At 41.3% G+C, this 22666-nt stretch overlaps 1 protein-coding gene across 2 annotated transcripts in view; it reads right to left on the bottom strand.

Annotated features, from left to right (window-relative positions):
- The window catches only part of ULK2 (unc-51 like autophagy activating kinase 2), a 36175-nt gene that overhangs the window by 3272 nt on the left and 10237 nt on the right, over positions 1 to 22666 (bottom strand). For both annotated transcript variants that reach the window (XM_042026326.1, XM_042026327.1), the window contains 21 exons: positions 21354 to 21386; positions 20954 to 20990; positions 19592 to 19765; positions 18439 to 18512; positions 17821 to 17922; positions 17412 to 17470; positions 17020 to 17102; positions 14965 to 15015; positions 14500 to 14585; positions 13789 to 13960; positions 12830 to 12890; positions 12497 to 12589; positions 9379 to 9516; positions 8228 to 8373; positions 7912 to 7992; positions 4908 to 5194; positions 4610 to 4803; positions 4004 to 4113; positions 3049 to 3201; positions 2208 to 2416; positions 824 to 1002 (listed from right to left, as the gene is read on the bottom strand). In XM_042026326.1, coding sequence (XP_041882260.1) covers positions 824 to 1002; positions 2208 to 2416; positions 3049 to 3201; positions 4004 to 4113; positions 4610 to 4803; positions 4908 to 5194; positions 7912 to 7992; positions 8228 to 8373; positions 9379 to 9516; positions 12497 to 12589; positions 12830 to 12890; positions 13789 to 13960; positions 14500 to 14585; positions 14965 to 15015; positions 17020 to 17102; positions 17412 to 17470; positions 17821 to 17922; positions 18439 to 18512; positions 19592 to 19765; positions 20954 to 20990; positions 21354 to 21386 — 2522 coding nt within the window. The remainder of the gene's footprint in view (positions 1 to 823; positions 1003 to 2207; positions 2417 to 3048; positions 3202 to 4003; positions 4114 to 4609; positions 4804 to 4907; positions 5195 to 7911; positions 7993 to 8227; positions 8374 to 9378; positions 9517 to 12496; positions 12590 to 12829; positions 12891 to 13788; positions 13961 to 14499; positions 14586 to 14964; positions 15016 to 17019; positions 17103 to 17411; positions 17471 to 17820; positions 17923 to 18438; positions 18513 to 19591; positions 19766 to 20953; positions 20991 to 21353; positions 21387 to 22666) is intronic.

The following is a 22666-nucleotide window of genomic DNA, read 5'->3' as shown; positions in this document are numbered from 1 at the left end:
TTCTTGAATGCATTCAAGCCAGGGGCAGACACCACTTTTTAATCACAACACCCTACAGGAGCCAGCAACAGCAGAAAAGGAAGACAGATGTTTAAAATGCAGCTCCACCCCTCCCCTCCCTTCCCTTCACAAACACCCTGTCACGGGGTGAGGGGACATCTGCTCATTTAGGAGCTGCAGCAGCAAAGACAAACTGCTTTAAATGCAGACATTTTAAAAAGGAGCACTTATTTGTGGGGACTCTCTGCCCGAGGTCAACGTCTCACCACAAGTGACTGGGTGTACTTTTCATTTCCTATCCCCCTGGAATTCTCAGTTGTGAAAAGCAAACACTTTGCAGGGTTTTTCTGTTGGCTTTTGATTTTTTTATTACTTCAGGAAGAAGGCAGGAAGTAGAACTGCCCTTTCCCACCACTTCAAATTTCTCATATTTCTCCTTGCTTTTGATTTTGTATTGATTGACTGTTTTTCCAGTGAAACCAAATTTGGACCCTCCTTCTCCCCTCCCAACCTCCAGCTCAGTGCTTCAGTGAAGAGGAAGGGATGAGTGCTCAGATTTACCAGAAGCTGGTACACGAATTTCCATGCTCAGAAATGCACTGGTGCACCTCAAGCCTGAACTCAGCACTTTCCCCAGCTCATGTGGCAGACCAGAAAAGAATCTTTTGTCTTTGTTCTTTCTGATCTGTCTGCAGTTGTTAAAAAAATCATTCCTATAGAGATTCTATACAGGAAAACAATCACTCCCAGCAAAGAGAGCAGAGTTTAAACACGTTTGATGTGTTGAATCGTCACTAATTCTCCCATTTGACTGCATACTCACCCCCATTCTTTGCTGAGCTGGCTGATCTGATCCACAACTATGCTCTCCTGGATTTGGTACAGTGACACAGCAGAAGTGCACAGGTCTGGGTTTCCTCCTCTCACTGCTGTCAGATCCAGAACACACTCTGTAAATGTCAGCATCATGTTTAGGTGGCGCAGTGTGTCTGTGTGCTCTCTCTGTCAGAGGGAAAGATGACAGCAATTTAACCACTCTGAGCCATCAGCCACATTTAAAACTCTTGTTAATCATTTAAGGATTTCTTAGTATGTCAGTTCCATGCAGAAATCCCATTGTGGTAGAGCCAGCATTAGGGATGACAGAACCAAATGAGCCCCAACAGATCTGAACTTGTTCTCTCTTTGTTAATGAATTCAAGATATTGTAGCTTATACTTAAGAGTCTTTCAACAAAGCCAAAGGAATTGGTACATGGAGTTGTATGTTGAAACCTGAGGAACTAAAGGAATTTCAAGTGGGACAAATTATTGTATTATCAGCAACACAAAAGGATGTTTGGCACTTGCGTGAAGAGCCAGGAGGAACATTTTGGCTTTTATTATGTAACAGACTTAATACCTACAAAAGAACTGATCTGCTTCACTCTAATTTACACCTAGCTCTAGAATTATATTGTGTTAAAAGGTGGCTGTTACCAAAGTTTACACTTTAGACTAAAAACTTCAAGTGGAGTGAACAACTCACTGCTGCTCTGTCCCTCAAAACTAATCAGACATATCTTAGCAACATTTATAATATTTTCATTAATAATACAGGTCTAAATACATTTTAAACTCTATCTGTGGGAAGAATACAGTGGATTGGTAAGCATTCATGTTATAAGAGAGATTCAATAGGGACCCAAACACCTTCCAGCAAGATGTGAATGAGAAAACAGAACAGCAATCTGTCTTGAGAAATGTACACTCCAAGAATAGCATTCTGGTGAAAAACCACCCCAATTTGTGTTTTTAAAGTGTCACTCCCCCACACATTTGAAAAATATAGGATGATCTTCCCACAAGTAGGATTTAACATCATTCCCTGACTGTGAAGAAGCAATGAAATGCCCAGAGGGGCTTTGTTACTGTCTGCACCCACATCCAGAGACTTGGCATGAAACAGAGGCCTCTCTGCGAGGCTCTGCTGGACAAAAGCAGTCATGTTCCTTTGGTTACCTATTCAAATTTATGAAATGCCAGCAATAACTACCAAAGAGAAACTGGCAACTACTGATACAGGAATATTTTCAAGATCTTAAACAAAAACAACAACACGTGAGACAGCACAGAGGAAACTACAAAGCACATGGAGCAGCCCTGGTTTGACCAGGTCTGTTTCAGCAACATCACACATAAGAAAACATTAAATGATTGTTTCTATACCTCCATTAAAGTTTCCTCAGGCAATTCAGGAGCTTCAAAAGTGATAAAGCCCTCTAGGCTGGGAGGGGAAGTACCATAAGGGATGTACTTCAGACTCGGAGCCGCCTCGGCCCCCGGAGGAGAGGAGCCCATATAAATACCAGGAGGAGAGCCCATATAAACACGGCCACTAGTGGAGCAGAGAGACCCTCCGGAACTATTTGATCCAACTACAAGAAAAATAACACACACATTCAGTCTGATTCAGCACTGGGGCTGTGGGTGACAGCAAGTGACACATCAGGAGCCAGCACAGAGTCCCCCATGGAAGGCTCTGCTCACTGCTCCTTGCATGGCTCTGCAGAGAGTGCACAGGCTGTGCTGTAACAACAGTGGTAATTCCTAACAGATTCTGGGATTCATGGCTTTAGGTTCTGGTGAGTTCACACTGCTCACCTGAAGCCCTTAACCTTGAGGTCTTTGATATTTGGCAGCGCAGCTGACACATTCCAAAATGCAGGCAGCTGCCACCCTCGGTGTGCTGTTTCTGGGACAATGCACGGCAGCAGGCAAAAATCAGAATTCTGACTTTTCCTCTCCACCTTTGCCAGAGAGATTACACTCCCTGTGGGGGAGTAAAGCTGTGTTCACAGGAGGTTACTCACTGCTGGATTGTAAATCTGTGCCTCTGACCCTCTTTAGTGGGGAAAAGGCAGAAACCACCTGATATTGATCTCTGCTTTCCAGAGCACTTTTACTGTAGGCCCTGTGCAAGGCAGCAATCAGGCTACTGGCCCAAGAAGTGGACAAGCCTAAGTGCTGCCTTTGAGAAATGTGCACACAACTGCCAGGGAAGTCTTACCTGAGGTGGTTCTTGTTCTGAGGACCATGTGGGTGCAGGTAGGAGGGGTGGCGCTGCTTGGAGGGGACCCCACAGTGAACATGACAGCCCGAGAACTCGCCCCGCTTCCCATGGATGGAGTTGCCATTGCGATTCCATAGGCTCCTGCTGGAGCTGGGAGAGAACATTTCAGCAAGTTAGTTCCTATTCCATATAATCACACCAAGATGTAATTATATGCAGCAAACTGGAGCACTGCACTACAACGTGCTTTGATGCAGATCCAAACCCTGGACTAGTCAGAGGTTCTGACAGGAAATAAAACAAGCTGAGTGGACAGTCTTGGTGAAACACAAACAGTCAAGGTGCAGCTTAACATATCTTTTTATTTTCATATCTCAATGTTCTACTCTCAGCAACAGAGACTCCCTGAGAGGCTGAAGATGTCAGTTTTGCAGCAAAAGATACAACAGAAAAATTCTCAAGGCAGATCATGACAGATCTGGAGGCTAAAGACCAGCTCTGTCTGCAGAACTCCTTCCACCTGCTCAGAAGGGAGAACTTCTGGTGGCAAGGGACAAGCTTGGGGAGGAGGAGAAAAAAACCTTCAAACACCCAGAATTACATAAACTGGCTTTCATATAAAATCAAGCTGGAATCAGGAAATGAAAAGCCACAAATGCTGAATTAAAAATAAAACCAGACCAGAAAATCCCAAACCCCTCCAGCCAGCACAGGCAGTCAAGATATTTCTGTGTTTAGCACAGAAATAAGTATTTTCCTGTCTTGGTTATTTTTAAAGCTGTGCTAAAGAAATGGAACAGATCCCCTTAAACATCAAAAAAAGCCTTCTGTGCTGAGGCTAAAAATTGTCAGAACCAATTATCGAAGTTGGAAGCAGAACTGTGATCCAGCTGGCATTCCATAAAAACCCAGGCACAGAGAGACAGCTGGGATGTATCACTCTGATCCTTACCTGTATCCATTGGCCTCTCTGTGTTGAGGCTGTCTGTACTGCCTTGGTATAACTGGCCCCCAAGGGTGGTCTTTACCTGTTGATCTGACAGCTTCCCAGTACTAACAGATCTGGACAGGAAAACACATGAATTCCCAAAAAAAAAAGTTATTCAGTAATATCATCCAACTTGCAGCTAAGGATGACTAAGATTCTTGGTATTTACTACAGAGAATTTTTCAACAAAAATAGAGAAAGCATTGAAATCTTGCTCGTTAGCACGGATCTACTAAAATAGAGCAAACCATAAAAATAGAGAGACCTTTTTCTCTTAAAAAATTTATATTGCAAATTTTGTCATAGGGATTTTCAAGCAAAAACTGAACAGGCTTTACAGAGTCAATGAAATTCCAGATTCAGCTAATCAAAACAAAAGGGAACTAGACAGCAACACAAAGTGCTCCCGGAAGTCCCTGCTATATTTATAGCCAGTACAAAATGTTTCTGTTGCACACACCAAACCTCAGCATCCCCTCACAGCTCACTCGCCCTCTCAGAGTTGCTGTGTGCAGTTCTGCTGCCCAGCTGCCTCCCCCAGGGATGGATTATGAACCCTGCAGTGCCTACCTGCCGAAGGTGGTTTTGCTGTGCTGTTCTCCTGCCTGTTTGTCAGCTGCCTGGCTGGAGTGGAAGTGTGTGAAGTCCCTCGGGTCAGTGATATCTTTAGGCTGCAGTGGGGGTTCGGCCAAACCCTGGCGATTTGCCAGGGCCAGCAAGTTGGAGGATGCTTGAGTTTTAGGTATTTTGAAAGGAGCTGTTGCCTTTAAGGATCAAGAGCAAGAACAAACAAAAAAACCAAAGTTAAAACCCCAAAATATTCTTGGTTTCAGGCACTGTGTTACTGAGAATTGCAAACGTAACAAACCTTAGTGGGAGAGCCGATGATTGTTGGTAGCGGGGTTTTGAAGAGCCAGTCTGAGCTCCTGGGTGAGGATCCCATGTGCTTGGTAGGTGATGTTCCCAGGCTACCTGGCCTGCTTGGCTGTGGAGAATGACTGTATCCATACCCAGCATAGGAGGGGCAAACTGGGTCTGAGTGCTGCTTTCTGAGCTTCTGCTTGTTTTGGTAGATATCTGTGAGAGTAGGAGCACTCTGCAACCTCGTTCCCATTAAAAGTGACTGTGGAGATTGAGATGGTGGTATAGGAGAACCTGTGGAGACGACAAACAAGAAGGTAAAATTCTACTTGCAGTGCTTGGAAAGTGTATTGATGAAGCCCAAAATGCCAGAGAACAACACTAAACTGCAAATACTGAGATGTGTTTGATTATTAGCTCACTAGATAGCAAGGAGAATGGAATTAGCCCATGGATTATTTGGACTATTGCTACACCACACTGATGAGACCTCCAAGCTGCCAAATAGGCACAATTTCAGGCCGACAGCTGTCCTGGCAGCTGCAGTACATCTGGCAACCTGCACCAAGACAAATAAAGTGGTTGGATTCAGCAGGAGTGGCATAACCAGCATAGAAATTCCAAGCTGAATAGAGGTTCTCAAGGCCTGGAATGATATTCTTGCAAACAAGAGCGTGAATGCGACATCGCATGTTAATGACTAGTTTTGTGTGTAATGACTTCATTTGCAGACACAAAGGCAGTTCATGTTCCTGCAAGAAAACTAGGTGCTAAAAAGAACCAAATTATTCAGCTGGAACAGTTTGGGGACATTACTTTGAGCAGTTGTTTACTTTTTAGTCTGTCAGACTGAATCTTTTTTCAAAAGCTGACAAAGGAAGTCCACACTTAGGTACGAGTGCAAAGTTTCTCCTAAAGCAAATGGGAGAGCTCTAAATCGTTATTTAAACAGAGGGTTTTGGGGAAATATCTCTTATAAACACCTCACCTACTCAAAGATGCCCTTCCTCTTTCAAAATTAGGCCTGAAATTTGATGAAATGTTCTGTTCCCGGTGTGTGTTTTTATGTCTCATGATAGGGAACTGTGCAAAGTTACAAACAGAACATCAGACTTCAGCTTTATGGTCACAGCTTCCCAGAGAAAATGCCTGTCTGTAACCTCCAAGAACTGACACTGAAGTGACAGCTTCATTCATGTTTAAAAAGAAAAAAAGAAAGAGGGAAAAACTGAAAATGAACCATACAACTAGAAAAGCTTTATAAAAACTGGCCATGAAAATCTTCTGAGACAGGCTTCATTTCATAAATGTCTGCTCAAAAAAACCACCACAAACTTCTTGCAGTTTGCTCAGTAAAGTGCCCAGCTGTTACAACACATCTTTCAGCCTTCTTAAGCCCATGGTTTTGCTAGTTGGATTTTCAATATGAGCTACTTCATCTTGATTTCATTCCACTCCATTAAGCAGTATGTTTCAGAGCAGCCTGTCTGCCTGCAGCTCTAGCAGAGGGATCAAGTCTATTTCTCATTAACTTTCCAGCCAAGAATTTGCTTGCCTGAAATCCCTCTGCTTGTCTGTCTCACAGCACTGAAAGTCCTCACCTGTCGTTTTAGAATCAGCCTGAAATCTCACTGGTTACTGTTCCAGGGTTGTTGCCACCCCAGGGAAGGTTTCTGAATTAAAAGTGTGTCCTCTGCTGCCACTGGCAGCAAGAACAGCTCAATTAGTTCAGAAGCCACATTACGAAAGACATCTTCAGTCCTTAGAAAAATCTCAGCTCAGATGACCTCACCTCACCCAAAGCAAAAAACTGCTTCCCATCCCAATTTAAATGCTGAGAAACAGACTTGCTGCGATTTGTGGTATTGTACAAACAGAAATACCACTGCAGTCATTTCAAATTAAGAAGTGAAGCCAAGGAGGAAAAGAATGCAGAAATATGAAGAAATGAAACATTAAAATCCCTGCCAGCCATGAAAACAGTGCTGTGGTGGTGTGTTACAAGTCAGTTTGATACTGGCAAAAGGCACTAAATCAACAGCCTGACAAAATTCCAGCCAAAGAAAAGCTGCAACAAGAAAAGCAAATCCAGTGCTTTGTATTCTCTTCACACACACCCTTTTTCACTTTTTAGGAGACTATTTCAAATTCCTTTTGTTGAACCAGCCAATGGCACAGCAATTATAAAGGCAATTTTTGAGACACACCATTGAACTTATTTCATATGGATGAAGCCATTCCCAGACATGGCTGCTCCAAGAAATGAAGGCTCTATCATCTCCAGATGGTTTTGGAAAAGCATTTAAATGGGGGAAAACCTCACAATGCAGTTTCAACACCACATCTTACAAAGTCAAAATAAAAAGTATAACCAGTATTTTAGATAGAGAAGAAAAGGCACCCAAAATGTGCACAGAGCAGAAGAACAAGCTGCTGAATTGCATATTCTTATACCAAATCCTTCTGGCATTACAGTGCAATTCCATCTTTAACAGTCTCAGAACATCCTCAAGTCCTATTTCTTCCTGATCTTTTTTCTTTTTCCTGCTGGCATGCCATAATAATTTATGACTTGCAAAGCTTGCTGACTGCTTAGCAACAGTAACATCAGATCCCAACCGATTTCCCAAGGGAATGACGAAAACATGTTGCACGCTGTGCACTGGCAGCTCTGCCTCCCTTTTCTGAGAACTGGCATGACAGAGCTGGTCTATCAAAACCAGATTCTGAGCAGCACATTACTACCATTCATTATAAACCATCCCTCTTTAAAGACAGGCTTCATCAGAGCTGTTTTTTCATCTTGACAGTAAGAAATTTCAGTCGCTGTCTTGTTGTGTAGGGAATTAGTTATGGGCAAAGGTGCCACCCAGGCCACAAATGGGCTGTTTCCACAAAAGTTCAGTGTCTCCTATTAGCCCATTCTAATGTGTGTTGGCTCTCTCCCCTTCACAAAATACTCTAGAAGCTCTATGAAAATAATGCTGATTGCATTGTCCAAAGTCACTCACCTGAGAAGTTCCTACTCCTTGATTCATGTCCTTGGAGTTGTCCACAGCAACAGTGCCCAAGCTGCTCAGGTATGGTTCCAACTAGGCAAACAAAACCAAAATGCGTATTTACACTTTATACTTCACTTACAAACAACAACAAAGCAAGTGAAAACCTAGTTAGTTTACCTCTGTGAGCCATTTAACAGAAATTATTTCTGCACACGTGACCGAGCTGGGCAGGTTGCGGTTTAAGATTAGTTTCAAGCAAGAATTCGAGTTCTGAATTACTGTTCCAGACAAAGGTCTGCTAATTGCTAAGCATTTCTGTGCTTACCTAGTGGTGAAGGAGAATATGGTCTGGAAGATCCTGTGGACAACCTACGCCCAACGCCCTGGGCAGTGTCAGCTGGCACTGGAGAGCACGAGCCCATCTTCATGAAACCCATTGGGCTGGTGTTGGAGCGTCTCACAACTCCAGCTCTGGCAAGGTAAAAGAATGGTCACACACACTGTGGTCACTGGTTCCTTGAGATAAGCTTCAGAATCCCCCCTGAGGAGTCTGATCAGTTAAAGGAAATACTGGTGTTTCAAGAGAAAGCTAAGAACTTAAGCTAAGCTTTCCATACTGACAATAATCATTAAGTCCTTTTGTTCACAAGCACTTTTAAACTTTCAGTGCCATAATAGTCTGTTAACTGGAGAACATTAAAATAGATTTCCCTCAGTACACCCTAATCTTCAAACAACTTGATCATCAAATTTTTTATTTCACAATCACATATTAACGTAAATGTCCGTTTTTTAATCAGCAAAGATTCTGAGAAAGCTTTCATATTGGGTCTGATATACAGCTCAGATAACTAAAAACAGATTATTTAAGGGAAAGGCACTTCGCCAAATGTAGCAAGTGTAATCAAATCAGAGATCCTGGTAAAAATATGCAAGAAACCCTGGGTTTTGTTTTTGTAAAGATCTTCAGAGTTCTGAGTAGTCTATTTATGAGTCTTTGACCTTCACCAGCCTGATCCTGTAGACCACAAGGCAGAGGATAAGCCTGGCTCACTAGAGCTTTGTAATGAGACGAGCTGGTTAATTAGCATGCCAAAAATTGTTTCCTTGATATTCTACACAACAAAGCATTCATCTCATCATTACATGTGTGGAAACAAAACATAACTTATTACTGACATTCCAGTTCATGATGTAATGCCATGCAATACACAAAGAGCAGTAAAAAAGCAAGACTTCATCTTTTTACCTTCTTGGGTTGCATTTTGAGTGAAAGAACAAGCTCATTTTGTTTTCATGAAAATATTTCAAGTGCCCATCCAACAATCTTGAGATTGTGAAGGGCTTTTATTTGTTATCATTGAAATGTCTCTTTAGTGTGGAAATAAAATGACCTCAGCAAGAAAGCAAGGACATCTTCCAGGGCACAAACACCAACCAGACCCAAGAGAAAGGAGTTAAAAAGCCCAGCCTCACCTGGGTGATCCGTGGGGGTTGGACACGGGGCTGGCAGTGGAGGAGAGGTTCTGTTCTATGCGCTGGTAATTCCGTAGCTGGGTGGGAACCGGGATGGGCGCCGTCTCGCTGCGGGGGGACACAGAAGGCTGACAGTGCCTGAAGTTGGAGGGTATGGAGACAGGAGATGGAGACAGGAGATGAATACAGGTAGGCAGGTCTCTCTCTCAGGATTGGACTGTAAGAATTTTGAGAAAATCTAGGAAGCAGGCAGATAAACTTCCTCTGCACTCACTGGGTGCGCTGCGATCTCAGCTTGTCCTAACCCAGCTCCAACTCTGCACGGAGGAGGATCAGGAACTGTTCAAGACTCCCTGCCTTCCCTGCACTGGCTGGGATCACATGGAGCTGGGAGTCAGCCCTTGGTCACACATCACTGAGATCTCCAGATCCCTCTGACTCCCTGCCAAGCCGTCCGCTGTGTTTACCACACTTGAAAATAGCGTTCTAGGAAAACCCAGCGCGCCAGGGACAGGAAGTTCAGAGCAGGCTTGGAATGTGGACAAAAGCCACCGAAGCACAGGCAGAGATATCCCCAGAGACACTGTGAACTTGCAGGAGGAAAACATGTTACGTAATAGCCAACCCCTGGCAGGAGGAGCAAAACCACACACCTGAACATTCATCCACAGATTCCAATTGCAGATTGGCCAAGTTCAGCTGGAGTGGCAGTGACCTGCCTCGCCTCAGTGTGGCCCCTGATAAGGGACTCAAATCACTGCATGTAATCAGTAACCAACACTTTTAAAGGAAAACAGAATTCAACGGAAAGAATTTCAAACAAATGGGCTGTTTGGAAGATAATCACTTTATTATCTGGCCCTTTATTGACCATGTCTTTAAAGAAAGATTACAAATTCTTAGAAGAAATGTGAAAAAAATTCTCTAGAAGACAGGTAGTTACAGCACTCACTGCATAGCTCCAGCTGAACAGAAATCTGGTTTGTTTTTTTTTTACTCTATTTGTCCTTTTCTCTTTGCTACCTCTTAGAATGAAATATTACTTCCTAATATGTGCAGAACTTCCTTAGAAAAAGAAAATAAGTTTGTCCTGCTATTGCCACCCAGTTTCTGGATCCCAGAGTAATTTGAAAGTTGGCTGTGGGCACACAGTCAGCAGAAAGCCTGAAAACTTCCAAGCAAGGAGAAGGACTCCCAAGTGGAAACCACAGGAAGGCTGTGGGCAGCCTGCCATGACTACACAGCACACTCAGGGAGCACAGGGAGCCTCTCCTCCAGGAGAGGGAAGCAGATGTAATTTAAACTGTGGCAGTGACACTCAGGAGACCATGAAGGCACTTCAACTTTTAAAGAACTCAGCATCATGCCTTTCCCTGCTGTCACACAGCCTTGCAGGTAAGTCCAGGCAAGCTCTAGAACTGTGAGCTAACTGGAGGCAGCAGTGCTGTGGTGCAGAGGCACAGCCCCATTGGGGCTCCCCAGCTCAGGCCCAAAGCTGAGCTCTGGCCAGGCTTCCTCCAGTCTGATGAGGTTTGTTACCAGTCAGAGAAAATGCAATACAGATGTGTGCAGAGCCGCATGCAAATCTTGTTTCTCTGAGGTCCAGAGAATAAAACTGGTAATAAACCACAGGAGAGTGAACCACCTCGACCTAACCTGTCTGTTCTGGTTGGAGACTGTCTGTGAAGACACACAACATACAGCAGCATAACTATAGGCACAATTAATTCAGTTTGATCAGTTAAGCAGAAAGATTCCCTGTTTCACAGGGCATAACCTTTTGTAAAACACCAAAAATCTAAAAGGAGCAACCCACAAACAATGAAAGAACATTTGTCAGGAAATAAAAACCCAAACCCCAAAACCAAACCCAGCATCTTGTAGAATACCAGACACACACACTGCTGTCTTCAGACCATGCCCCAAGCAGCCTCAAATGCAATTACTGAATTAACTGAGCCAATAATCAAATCAAACTATTAAAGTACAAACACAGAGTGTGAACAGTAGGCACCTGTTTCTAATCACATGACCATTTAGCTCTTAGTAATGTACAAATGACACAAGTGGCATATTTTCATAAAACTTCTAACTCTAAAAACTCTGCCTGACACAAAACACGAAAGAAGAGTGTATTTATACTACATTGTACGTGGCCAATTCAGAGCAAATGGATCTCTACAGGCAAACCATCCCCATTATCTGCCCTTAAACATAAAACATGAGGCTAAAAGCTGTATCGACAGCCCCTGTCAGCAGATTGCACCAACTGCACAAAGATCAGCACAAAGTAGCAAACTTTTCTTGTGACAAGCATTTCTAAACAAATAATGCTGACTTGCAGCCCTCTAGCACTGGCACAAGCCAAAAATGCACCCAACATAATAGCTCTATTCCCCAGTTAGCCACTCATCCTCTTTCTGTTTGTTCTGAAAACATCACAAAATTAATCACTTGAACAAATTCTGCTTGGATATTCCATCATTAAGCTTTACTTTTTCCAATATAACACAGGAAAGATTTCAGGCACCACTGATGAAAATCAGTTCTATTTTAAACCAGCAGAAACTGAAGCCTACAGCCATGTGGAAGAAAGGGCACTAATTACCAGTCCTGCTGATGGAAAACCTGCAATACATGTTTAGCTCCTTCATGTGACTTTGGCATCTTGTGAGACACAGCCATGAAATTCACGGTAATCACTTCCACAAAAGCCACACCCAGTGACCAGACAAACCAAACCAGCTACAAGATACAAATCCACAGCAATCTGGGCTTTCAAAGTTCCTCTTCTCTCACAACCACTTCTCAAAACGTATCTGCATTCAACATCTTGACTCACTACATTAAGGCTGTGCTGTGCTTCCCAGCACCAAAAAAGACAAGTCAGTTATGTCCCTATATTTGTGCTTTTAAACAGTTCAAAATTTAAACAGACAAAGAATGCTCTCAACTCCTTAAGGAAATCTTTTGGGGATATACCAGAGAAGGCATGCAGTGCAGAGAGGCTGGAAAAAAGAGGTCTGGCTTCTATTTTAGTCCAGTTTCACAATTAAAAAAATAAATAAATAAAGCCAAAACCATAACATAGCAGAGAATCTAAGGCCACATCACACACCTGTTAGCTGTACCAGAGGCAGCACTTCGAGAAGAGGCTGAAGATGGTTTCTGTACAGTTCCTGAGCTTCCAGAAATAGTTAATGGTGACTGCCTGTGAAAACAAAAACCACTGTCAAAAGACAGGTCCTCACACTAGAGAAACTCTCTACTTGGCAGCAAAACTTCCTGAATTCAAGCTGTTTAGATACTCATATCAAAATCAATTCTTGGTAATCCTTCTGAAAGTCCACAGAGCTATGACAACCCAGTGCCAAAAGCCCAGAACCCCCTTCTGCAGCTGCAGCATCAATCTTTGAAGAGGTTTCTTTTGGAAGAAGCTCAGCACACCTACCCTCCACACATCAAGAACTCGCTGGAAGCCCGCCTGCCAGCTGCTCCCAAAGGCATATCACCTGCAGGAGGGAACACACACAAAACCCACATCAGGAAGCAGAATCAGAAAAAAAATTACATTTCCAATACTGCTGTTGTAGAAAAAAACCACTTCTGTGAACATACAAAAGTTTTCCATAAATTATTTTGTGTAGGAAAATACCTCAAATGTGACCCCCAACATAAATGGAACTGGGGAAGGGAGCTCTTTAACAAGTTATTTTGCTGTTTGTTCATGAGTTTTTTTCATATTAACAACAGTTTTGAAATAAACTCCATTGTTTAGGGGTACAAGGTATCAGCACTGGGATGTTTACAACAATGGATGACAAAAACTCTCCAGGCAGTCATTTAGTCAAATATTTACCACAAGTTGGTGGCATTGTCCAGAAATCAGCTGATTTTGTGCAATTCAGGTTGGGGCCCATGTCATAAATGTGCTCCATCCAAGTCTTTCCTTTGTATAAGCCCAGGCTGATGTTTTACCTTTCATGTTAGAAGTGTTCTATGTTTTTAGCTACACTTTTTATTTAAAGCTCTAGAGCATGAGCTATAAATGTTCAGGGAGTCTGGAGGAAACAAAGTGCCTGCTTCCACAAAGAATTCCAAGAGAATCCTTGTGTCTTTTATCAGCAGTTGTTTACAACTGAATCTCTTCTTCTACTGCCAAGCCCCACTATTTTCCATTACTTTAAACCACCCCTCTTACATATTTGGCTGCTCAACTGAAGATTAAAATGTCCCTGATGGACGTACAGTACCAAAGAGTTTCCCTCCAGAGAGTAATCAAACTACAGAAATTAATTTCAATGTGAATTCAGACACATTTAGAGCAAAGAGAGCCAAAGAACAACGGGAGGTAGAAGTGTGTTATGAATGAAAATTGGTTTGAGATGTAAAAATAAGAAAGGCTCTTACATGAGTGGTCTGAAGAGATATTGTGTGGGACAAGAACAAAGTCATCTGTGTCACAAGAGGAGTTCTTGCTACTGGTACTGGCAGAGTCTTTAGAGACTTGAAGATAGTTAGGAGGACCCAGTGGAGGGGAAGACAAATTTTCTTCTTGAATGTGCTGCATGTCTGGCAGAGACTGGAGGGGGGCATTGGGAAAAAGAAAGGGAAAAAAACCCACTGTAAATCCAGTGATTCAGAAAGTAGAAATGCTTTTGAACTATGAAATTTCAAATACTGGATAACCCTGTAGTGTCAGTTTAGACAGTTCTGTATTGATTAGACTGTGAGTTTAAACAATTGTGATTTATTCAATTACTGGTTTGTAATAAGGGGCCTTAGCCAGAAGGGCCAATTCAAAATTTATCTGTAACAGCCATTACATTGCAAACCATATTAGAACATTTAAAGATTTGCTGCTCTAGCATATGATACTTATATGTATTTTTTACCTTAACCAAACAGAACAACAAAAACCCCACAAGATACAACACAAGGAGCAAGAGAGCACCAAAATGTTAATGGTATTTAAGGAAAAGACAGAGGTGTTCCTTGCTCTTTGCTCCTGAACATGACAGTTTACACTGTCAGAATTAAAAGATCTAAAAAATTCATGAACTCTTGGCTAAACATTACAGAAAGCATTTTCTGGAGATTGTTGTGTAACACAGAACTTACTGGAGGAGAAGCAAAGCGACAAGGAGAGCTACCACAGGAACTGCCAGAGACTGAACCTGGGTATGTGGGCACTGGTACAGGACAAGCTAGAAGAGAAAAACCCAGAGGGGGGGGGAAAAAAAGGGGACTAAGACTTCAAAAGACTGAATTTCAAACAAATTTCCTCACTGCTTCTCATTCATAAGCCCTTACACAGCTTATAAGAACAGCACATCCTCAATCACACGAGGGTATTTAAGTTCAGTGGAAACGTCAAAAGAACAAGTAAATAAGTATCACATTTCAGTCTGGCATAACACAAAAAAGGATTCAACACTCAGCCTCATAATAGAGCACAACAACAGCCAGGCTGAGGAAAATGTCTCATAAACACTTAGTGTGATATTTGGCAGATCTTTCTCCCTCCCAGCCTGCAACGTTCATCATTTACACAAATAAGTGACAAAAAACCCAAAACCTACTCACATTTTTTCACTGTTGAAACGTGATCCAGGAAAGGGTGGTTGAAAAATGCTTCTGTAGAACAAGAAACAACCACCACTGTGAGTAGATGTACAAATGACAGAATTTACAGACTATATTGCAGATGGTGATAAATGGTTGCCTTCCCAGAATCAACATTGCAGAGCCAGAGAGTGAAGAGCTTATAAAAGATTAAAGCTTTCTATGGTATGTGCTGCTGAAGAGTTTGGAAAGGAAACAAGAATCAATTGAATAGCTTCAAACATCAGTCAGCAAGGCAAATCAGACTGAATCACTGGAGGACATCTTATGACTGCACTTAAAGCCATGAAGACAAGAAGCCTTCCTATACTGCTGAGGAAATTATGTTCTCTGTGGTAGTAATTCAGTTTTAGTCTGCTCTTCAAAACAGTGAGCATTTTTCACACCAGACACTGGAAGTATTTTCAGCTCTGCCTTTCTCAAGGATTGACATTTATTTCTGAATCCATTAATGCTACACCTTAGGTGGCAAAAAAAAAAAAAATCACAGCAGAGCCATTCTCCTTTCCACTTCCCAACAGCAGAACACGACCTGTGCAGCCAGTTCATGGCATAAAGCAGAATTAGACACCATTTCTTTAACAATTCCTCAGTGAACTCACTGTTGTTACATTAGAAATAGTTTGCTTTTGTGGTAAATGGATATGCTGAGGCACTTTTAACTGAGCATAACCAATTGGCCACCAGGTTACATGGAAAGTTTTGTTCTGCAAGGAGCAGTGTTCAGCTGGTTCAGGGAATTTGAGGGTTGGTGGGAGCCAGCTGCTGAGCTGGGTGAACTTTAATGTCCCAACACTTGAGGCAAAACAATGCTGTGCCTCAGACATAAGCAAATAACAAGGAGAAAAAAAAAAAGAGAAGGAATCTGAGGCCTGCAGTATCTCCTTTCCTTCAGCAACACTTTTCTCCCTGACCCAATAAGGGAAGGAATCAAGCTGTAATGCCTGAACTATGTAATTATTAACTTTAACACAAGGATCAGGTGCTCTCCAGCTTTTGTACAACACCTGCTGTTCTACTTTATATTACTGGAAGATCAACAAGACTTACAGTGCTATTTTTACTTTAACAACAAGCGACTGGGCTCTGTTATAAACTCTCCCTTTCACTCCCTTTGCTAAGCACATTCCAGAGCAGCCCCTTTGAGGCCCTTTAAGTGGCTCAGCCAAGGAAAACATGACTTTCATCACTGCCATTCTGCTTTCTATTTTTCTTTCGAAGCACAAATGCTTTCTCCCACCACCACAAGCAATACAGCGAATTCCCCATGTTTGAAGAAACTGTAGGGATCAGCACACCCAGAGTGCAGAGTGGAATCAACTACTCACAGTCCATGTTTGTGATGTATTATTTCTCCTACACATAGAGATTTATATATTGACCTCTGGGTACAGTCAGTAGAATTTATGACATTTTACCCAATTATTGTGAACTTTTTCTGGATCTGAACTAAACTAAACTAAAACTAAAGTTTTAAGATTAACACTTCCTGGCAGCTATGATAAAACTGCATTGACAAGTAGTGCTATAAAATTTAAATAACCAGCATGAATATCATGACATACAAGATGCAGCTAAGAAGAATTAATGAAGATTTAGCTTTTCAATAGTGTGTTTCTAAAGTGGGTTCTTCCAGTACTTTGTTACATTTCTGCAACCACATGGAGATCAGAAATGTTTGCTCCCAGTATGATGCCAAAACCAGTTAAAGTAACAGAAGTAAGACTTCAATATGAAATTTTAGGTATAGCAGCAAACCCTCAAAGGAAAGGGCACAACTGAAAGAATTAAACTGATTTATATTTCACTACTCAACAACATGATTTATGTACATCACTTAATACTGAGTGATTTATTTTAGCTACTCTGCCTTCTTTACGAAAACAGAGAAGAAAAAAAACCCCTTCACTTCTCACATAATTGGCTGTAGACAAAAGGTCAAGATAATTATTCTGGTCACATGAATACAACTAACAAGGAAAGTCAAAAGAGCAAGAGGAAAAGAGAAATACATACCAAAGTCCATTCTATCTTTTTGGTTTCTCTGAAGCAAACCCAACAGCAGGTCAGCCAGGTAAGCTGATGTTTCCCTAGGAATGCTGCACACAAGAGGAAGTAAAACATGCATTAAATTTAATGCATGCATTGAATAATGCATAGCACATTGAATTTCAGGAAATCAGCATTCTGCTACGACCTAAGTCATCACTATCTGTGCTCTATAGCCTTGGTACACCTAGTTTCAGCTAGGTACAAGGAAGGCAAGATGCAACATGACTCACTGGTATCACACTACATCCTTCTCAAGATAGCAGCAGCAAATATTTTTATGGACCCCAGGCATTCCCCAAGATGAAAAAGTGTTCAATCAACAAGTGTAAGTGACAGGAAAGGCCATGGTGACATACCTAGGAATCAAATTCCTGTTCTTTTCATAAAACATTCTCAAATCTTGAGGACTATTGGCCTGCCAAATAAAAATGTACATTAATTAAAGCTCAGTTTCATGGAGGAAATAGCTTTTGTACCTAAGCACGCATACACAAAAAGGAGGCTTTTGCATATGGGCATTAAGGGGGAAAAACACCAAACAGAGCAGTGACTTCAGCACTGAGGATCCTTATTTATGTATTTCCTCTGGATTGAACACACTCATCACGCAGACTAAGCATAAACAACTTCTCCCTTGGTATTCTCAAGCCTTTGCAGCACCAACACTACACTCAGACATGACTTGCTTCTGCTTTCCTGACTAGAAGCAAGAGCCCTAGGAACGTCCTTCAGACTGAGAAGATGGAAAAGGAAAGCGAGTGTTACCTGAAAAGGTGGTTTTCCAACAAGACACTGATAAATCACGGTTCCTATGCTCCACAGGTCTGCTTTAGCATCGTAGTGTTGAGACATAATCACTTCAGGGGCCTGGAAAGAACAGCAAAGTCTCAGAAGGGAAAACAAAAAAAGCAAAGCCACAGCAATATGAATCTCCTGTCAGAGCAGTATTAGCAGAGACCACTTAATTGCAAGAGAAAATTAACATTTTCATGTGCATCACACGGCTTGAGAGGTAAGAACTCCATCTAAAATGAAAGCTGTGTTTCAAAACCACAAAAAAACTAGAAATGCTGATGTTCTGAAGAAAGCATCCAGAATGTGGCATGCTTGGGAAGAAGAGGGAAGTGTTATTTACTTGGCTTCTGCAGTTCTCCTTTGGACAAAGAAGCACTAAGAAATGTTCAATGTCTCTCTGATTTTAACAATCACGATCTCCAAATCCCAAGCTAAAAAAAGGTAGTAAAACTATGGAAAGAGGAACTGCACTCTGTCCCTGATCCTTGTAAAGCAACACGAGGCATTGGCCAATCTGCAAGCAGTCAATTATTTTGTTCTGGCAGGAGAATGTTTGAGATAAGCAAGATAATGTGAAATGCCCCTTACCATGTACATAGGGGAGCCACACAGAGTTGCAGCCATCATGTTGCTGTGCAGATAACGAGCAAACCCAAAGTCAGCTGTGTTAAGAACAACCTTGGTCAGTGAAAAGAAAGATCATTTTCAAATTTTTACAGCCTAGAAATCACCTGTCTCTGACTGAAATCTGCTACAATTAACATTGGGATTGAAAAAAGACAGGTTTAATATCTAGCCAGCTACATGGAATAGTAGAATCTTTGTCATGCTGAAAGAATAATGTATTATCTTTTAAATGAGCAAGCCAAGAAGCAGCAGTGACATCATTCGCACAAACTGCTGCTCAGGCACCTCCCCAGCTGCAGAACAGCCTGTCTGGCGTCAGCAGGAAAGGATTAAAGTCACTGGCTAAATATAAATGGCTCATTAAGGGTGATGAATATACAATCTGCCTGCAGTGAAATCACATCAGGTACAAGTTTAAGAAGTCAAGTTTCAGGTGCCTGAATTTTCCATGCAGGCAAAAGCATCTGAAGCTATCCAGTAAGGACAGCAAGGGAAGAAGTTTTGTCTCCCCTGGGCAATTTTTGAGCAAAAGCATAGGAAAGAACTTGCTAAAAGCAAGGTATTTTTAACTAGACGCTTAACAGACAACAAGGAGTGATTAAAACTCCTGAAGTGGCCTCTGCAGAGGAGTTTGGTTGTATCTTGAATACTTGACATCTCTCCCCTGTTACAAGGCCAAGCCTCCCTTCTGCCATGCCAAAAATAGGCCATAACCTTCATTTCTACACTTCTCAAAAAACCCTTAGAAGGGTCTACCACTAAAAAAGCAAACAGCTGGAACTGCAACTGGAGTCTTGCATACACACAGTTTTGAAATGGGTTAAAGGCTACTCCAAGTTTCAAAAGTTAGGTTTATGCCTAATTAAAATAGTTTAGTACTAGAAACATCAGCTAAATAGATTTGTCCTGCAGATTTAATCAAAAAGGTCTTTATGATTCAATCTTTTTTTATCCTGAGAATGCATCACAGCATGAAGCTCATCATTCTTGACTTGCTGTCTGATTTGCATCAACTGAATGCACTCCATATCCAGTACTTGAACTAGAGAGACATTTCTGAGGAGGGAAACAATCCAACAGTGCTGATTTACCTTTCCAATCAGAGAAAATTTACCTATTTTGATGCGTATGCCACTGACACTGGATTTCCGACGGCTGGCGTAGGACAACAGAATGTTCTGGGGTTTGAGATCTCTGTGGATGATGCCTTTGCTGTGCAGGATGCGCATGGCTGCTGCAATCTGCTGCAGGAACACTCGGATGGTATCCTCACTGAGAGTCCCCTTAGCTGGGAATGACACACACAGGAGCAGGGGGGAGGATAAATATCAATATTGTTGGGTAAAAGCAATAAGCTTCACAGTGATCAACTGAAAACATAGTGAATTACAATCCAATCATTATGAATCAGATCCAATCCCCAGTGTTTTTCTACACATGTAAATATTTTCAAATATATAGACATCATTATAGTTTTACAGCAGCTACAGAACTCTGAATCATCTGTTTTTACAGTAGTTTATTCAACTTGGTAGCATCATATTTGTAAAACTTCTCAATCGCCATTAAATCCTAAACTGGCTAAAAAGGCAAAGGAGATAAGAAAATAAAAGAACTTCATATAAAGTGTATCCAAAAATCACGGTAAAACCTGAAGCCATAAAACTTGTTCTTTAAACAAATCATTATAGGGATGCTGAGAACCACTCTGCTCAGAAATTTCATCCAGGATAAGATTAATTTGAAAGGAAAAAAATGAGATCTACTTTAGAAAGTCTCTTCAGAAGGTATTATCTCATTCTGCAGCCTGAAAAAGCACTGAACACAGGAGCTGGATTTCACTGTCTGAGTCTTTCCAAAAGTTTTAACAGCAAGTGAATTAAGCTTTTAATACACACAGTTACCATAACAATAGATGTGCACAAAAAAAGATTCCTTCAACACACTGAGATACAAGGGCAAGTAGAACATTTTCATCATGAAAAATATGAAGATTAACATCTCTGCTCAAAATTTTGGTTGTAAGAAGAATCCATTTGTCATGATTCTATAAATTCTGTCCTCACTTTGGGCAGAATCATGGAAAATCTCTCCTAAGCCAGCACTGCCTCTTTCTTGAGAGCATTATTATATAAGTAAATCAGTGCTTTTAAGTTCACATCTCGGAAAAGAAAACAGGTGGAATCAAAACACTGGGAACAGCCCCCAAAATGCAGTCTTAGAAATAGAAACCCACACATTTTTCAGCATGCTACTTATGGTTAACTACAGCTTCTCCCTCATTGACAAATAAGGGAATGTTACATTCAGCTGTGGCAAAAAAAAAAAAAAAAAAAAGCATTTTCTGTCTGTGTATTATCACATTCACCCACATTTAAAGCACAGGCAGAAGACTCAGAGAAACACCAATGGATGTCAGGAACACTGAATATAAACATGTAAAGCAAAATAATAGGGAAATACAGTAATCAATTACCTTGTAAGTAATCTGCCAAGTCCCCACCATTGCAGTACTGTTAAAAACAAAGGGTTTTATTCAAAATGCAACCACTGAAACACCTGCTACATCATTTCTACTTTGTAATCTTTTAATGAAAATTAGATTGCTTCCAGCTGTTTGCCTTAAAATTTCTTTGTTAATTATTTGTAATTAATAATTTGAGGTGTCTCACTTCATCAATACTTACAGTATCATAACATGAAACTGAATAATTTATGAAACAAACAGTGCTGATAAATTTAGTGAGGCATAGGAAATTCATAATTTACTTTTCAAAATTGTTTGTTTTAGCAAGCCATGGTTAGTTTGCAGCTGTGCAAAGGAGTAGGTCTAAAAGTCTTTAAAATCAACCAGAAACATACATGTTAACACATACCTCCATGACCAAAAAGACAGAATTGGGCATTTCCTAAACGAGGAGAAGAAAACAGATTTAAGAATCCAGAAGACAAAGTCTGTACCTGCATTAACCAAGTGTAACATGGGATTTTTCAATCACTGAGACATCTTAATGTAAAGTTACAATTTCAGAGCATAGCAAAAGTGTAGGTTCTTCACCATGAAATATTCTACATTTTCAAAAACATTTTCATATGTAAAAGAATAAAATCACCAGGCAATAATTCCATAAAGTGTCTCCCTGAGCAAGCCTTTGGCAGAAGCACATCCCTGCCATGTTCCTCATGGCAGAGCTGTGAGCTGTGTCCATCCTCCTCAGATTTTCCAAAGCACTGACCTCCCATGACCTATTTGCAACCTGAATTCCCTCTCTTGTAATTGTGGAAAAGTTCCTGAAAGACAGATTGCCTAACTTCTACTTCTAAATTATCTACACACTCCACAAAATCCTGCTAAAAATATATATATATCTGTGCTTAAACCTGACTGCAACAAAAACATTCATCCTTTTTCCAAATATTTATTTTGTGTGAGGGAAGAAAGGCCTGACCTGTCTCTGCTAATAGTCAACATTGTTTTCCACAGTCTCCTGCAAAAAATAGTTCTGCTGGGCTTACAAAGTTGAAGATTCTGAGAGTTTTTATAAAGTAAAAGTATTTTTTTTCTCCCTCTGAGCCGATTAAGATTGAAAGGAAAGAACACAAAGAGAACTGGAAGGAAACATAAGGGAAGTGTACAGTGAACAGGATGATGCTTTTAGTTACAGAGTATGTTACCTCCCTTTCCCTTTAAAAATAAACTTAAACAAGAGGTGACAGATTGAGGGAAAATATGGCTTTTAAGACAGTTGAAGGAAAAGGGTGAGATGGCACCAGACAAGGCCAGGCACCTGCCCCAGTGGGAAGTGGGATTGCAGACAGTCTGACTAAATCCTGCTAAACAGTGTCACAAGAAAGTCAAAAGGGACATTGCACAGCAAAATAAATGCTGTGAACTCAGCCACCTTTCTCAGTGCTTGCACTGAAACTTCAGCAGATGTTCAATTTGACCACTCTGGCAAGAATTACCACCAGGGTGCCATTGTCAAGGGCTCACTAACAGCTTATGTTAGAAAGCTTGAAAAAGAGAAATAAAAGCAAAAATGGGCCCTTGGGCTCAGGCTGGAGAAACCAACAACCCTAAACATCACCCAGAGCACAGAGGTCAGGGATGGCACAACCCATCAAAGCCAATCCATCACAGACACAGATATCCAGACAACTACAGATAATGGCAATAATTACAGTGCAA

Source organism: Corvus kubaryi, unplaced genomic scaffold, assembly GCF_017639235.1.
Source record: "Corvus kubaryi isolate FWS band 111438036 unplaced genomic scaffold, C.kubaryi_AGA036_p1.0 37284, whole genome shotgun sequence".
Classification (NCBI taxonomy): domain Eukaryota; kingdom Metazoa; phylum Chordata; class Aves; order Passeriformes; family Corvidae; genus Corvus; species Corvus kubaryi.
This window is presented reverse-complemented; position numbering and strand designations above follow the sequence as displayed.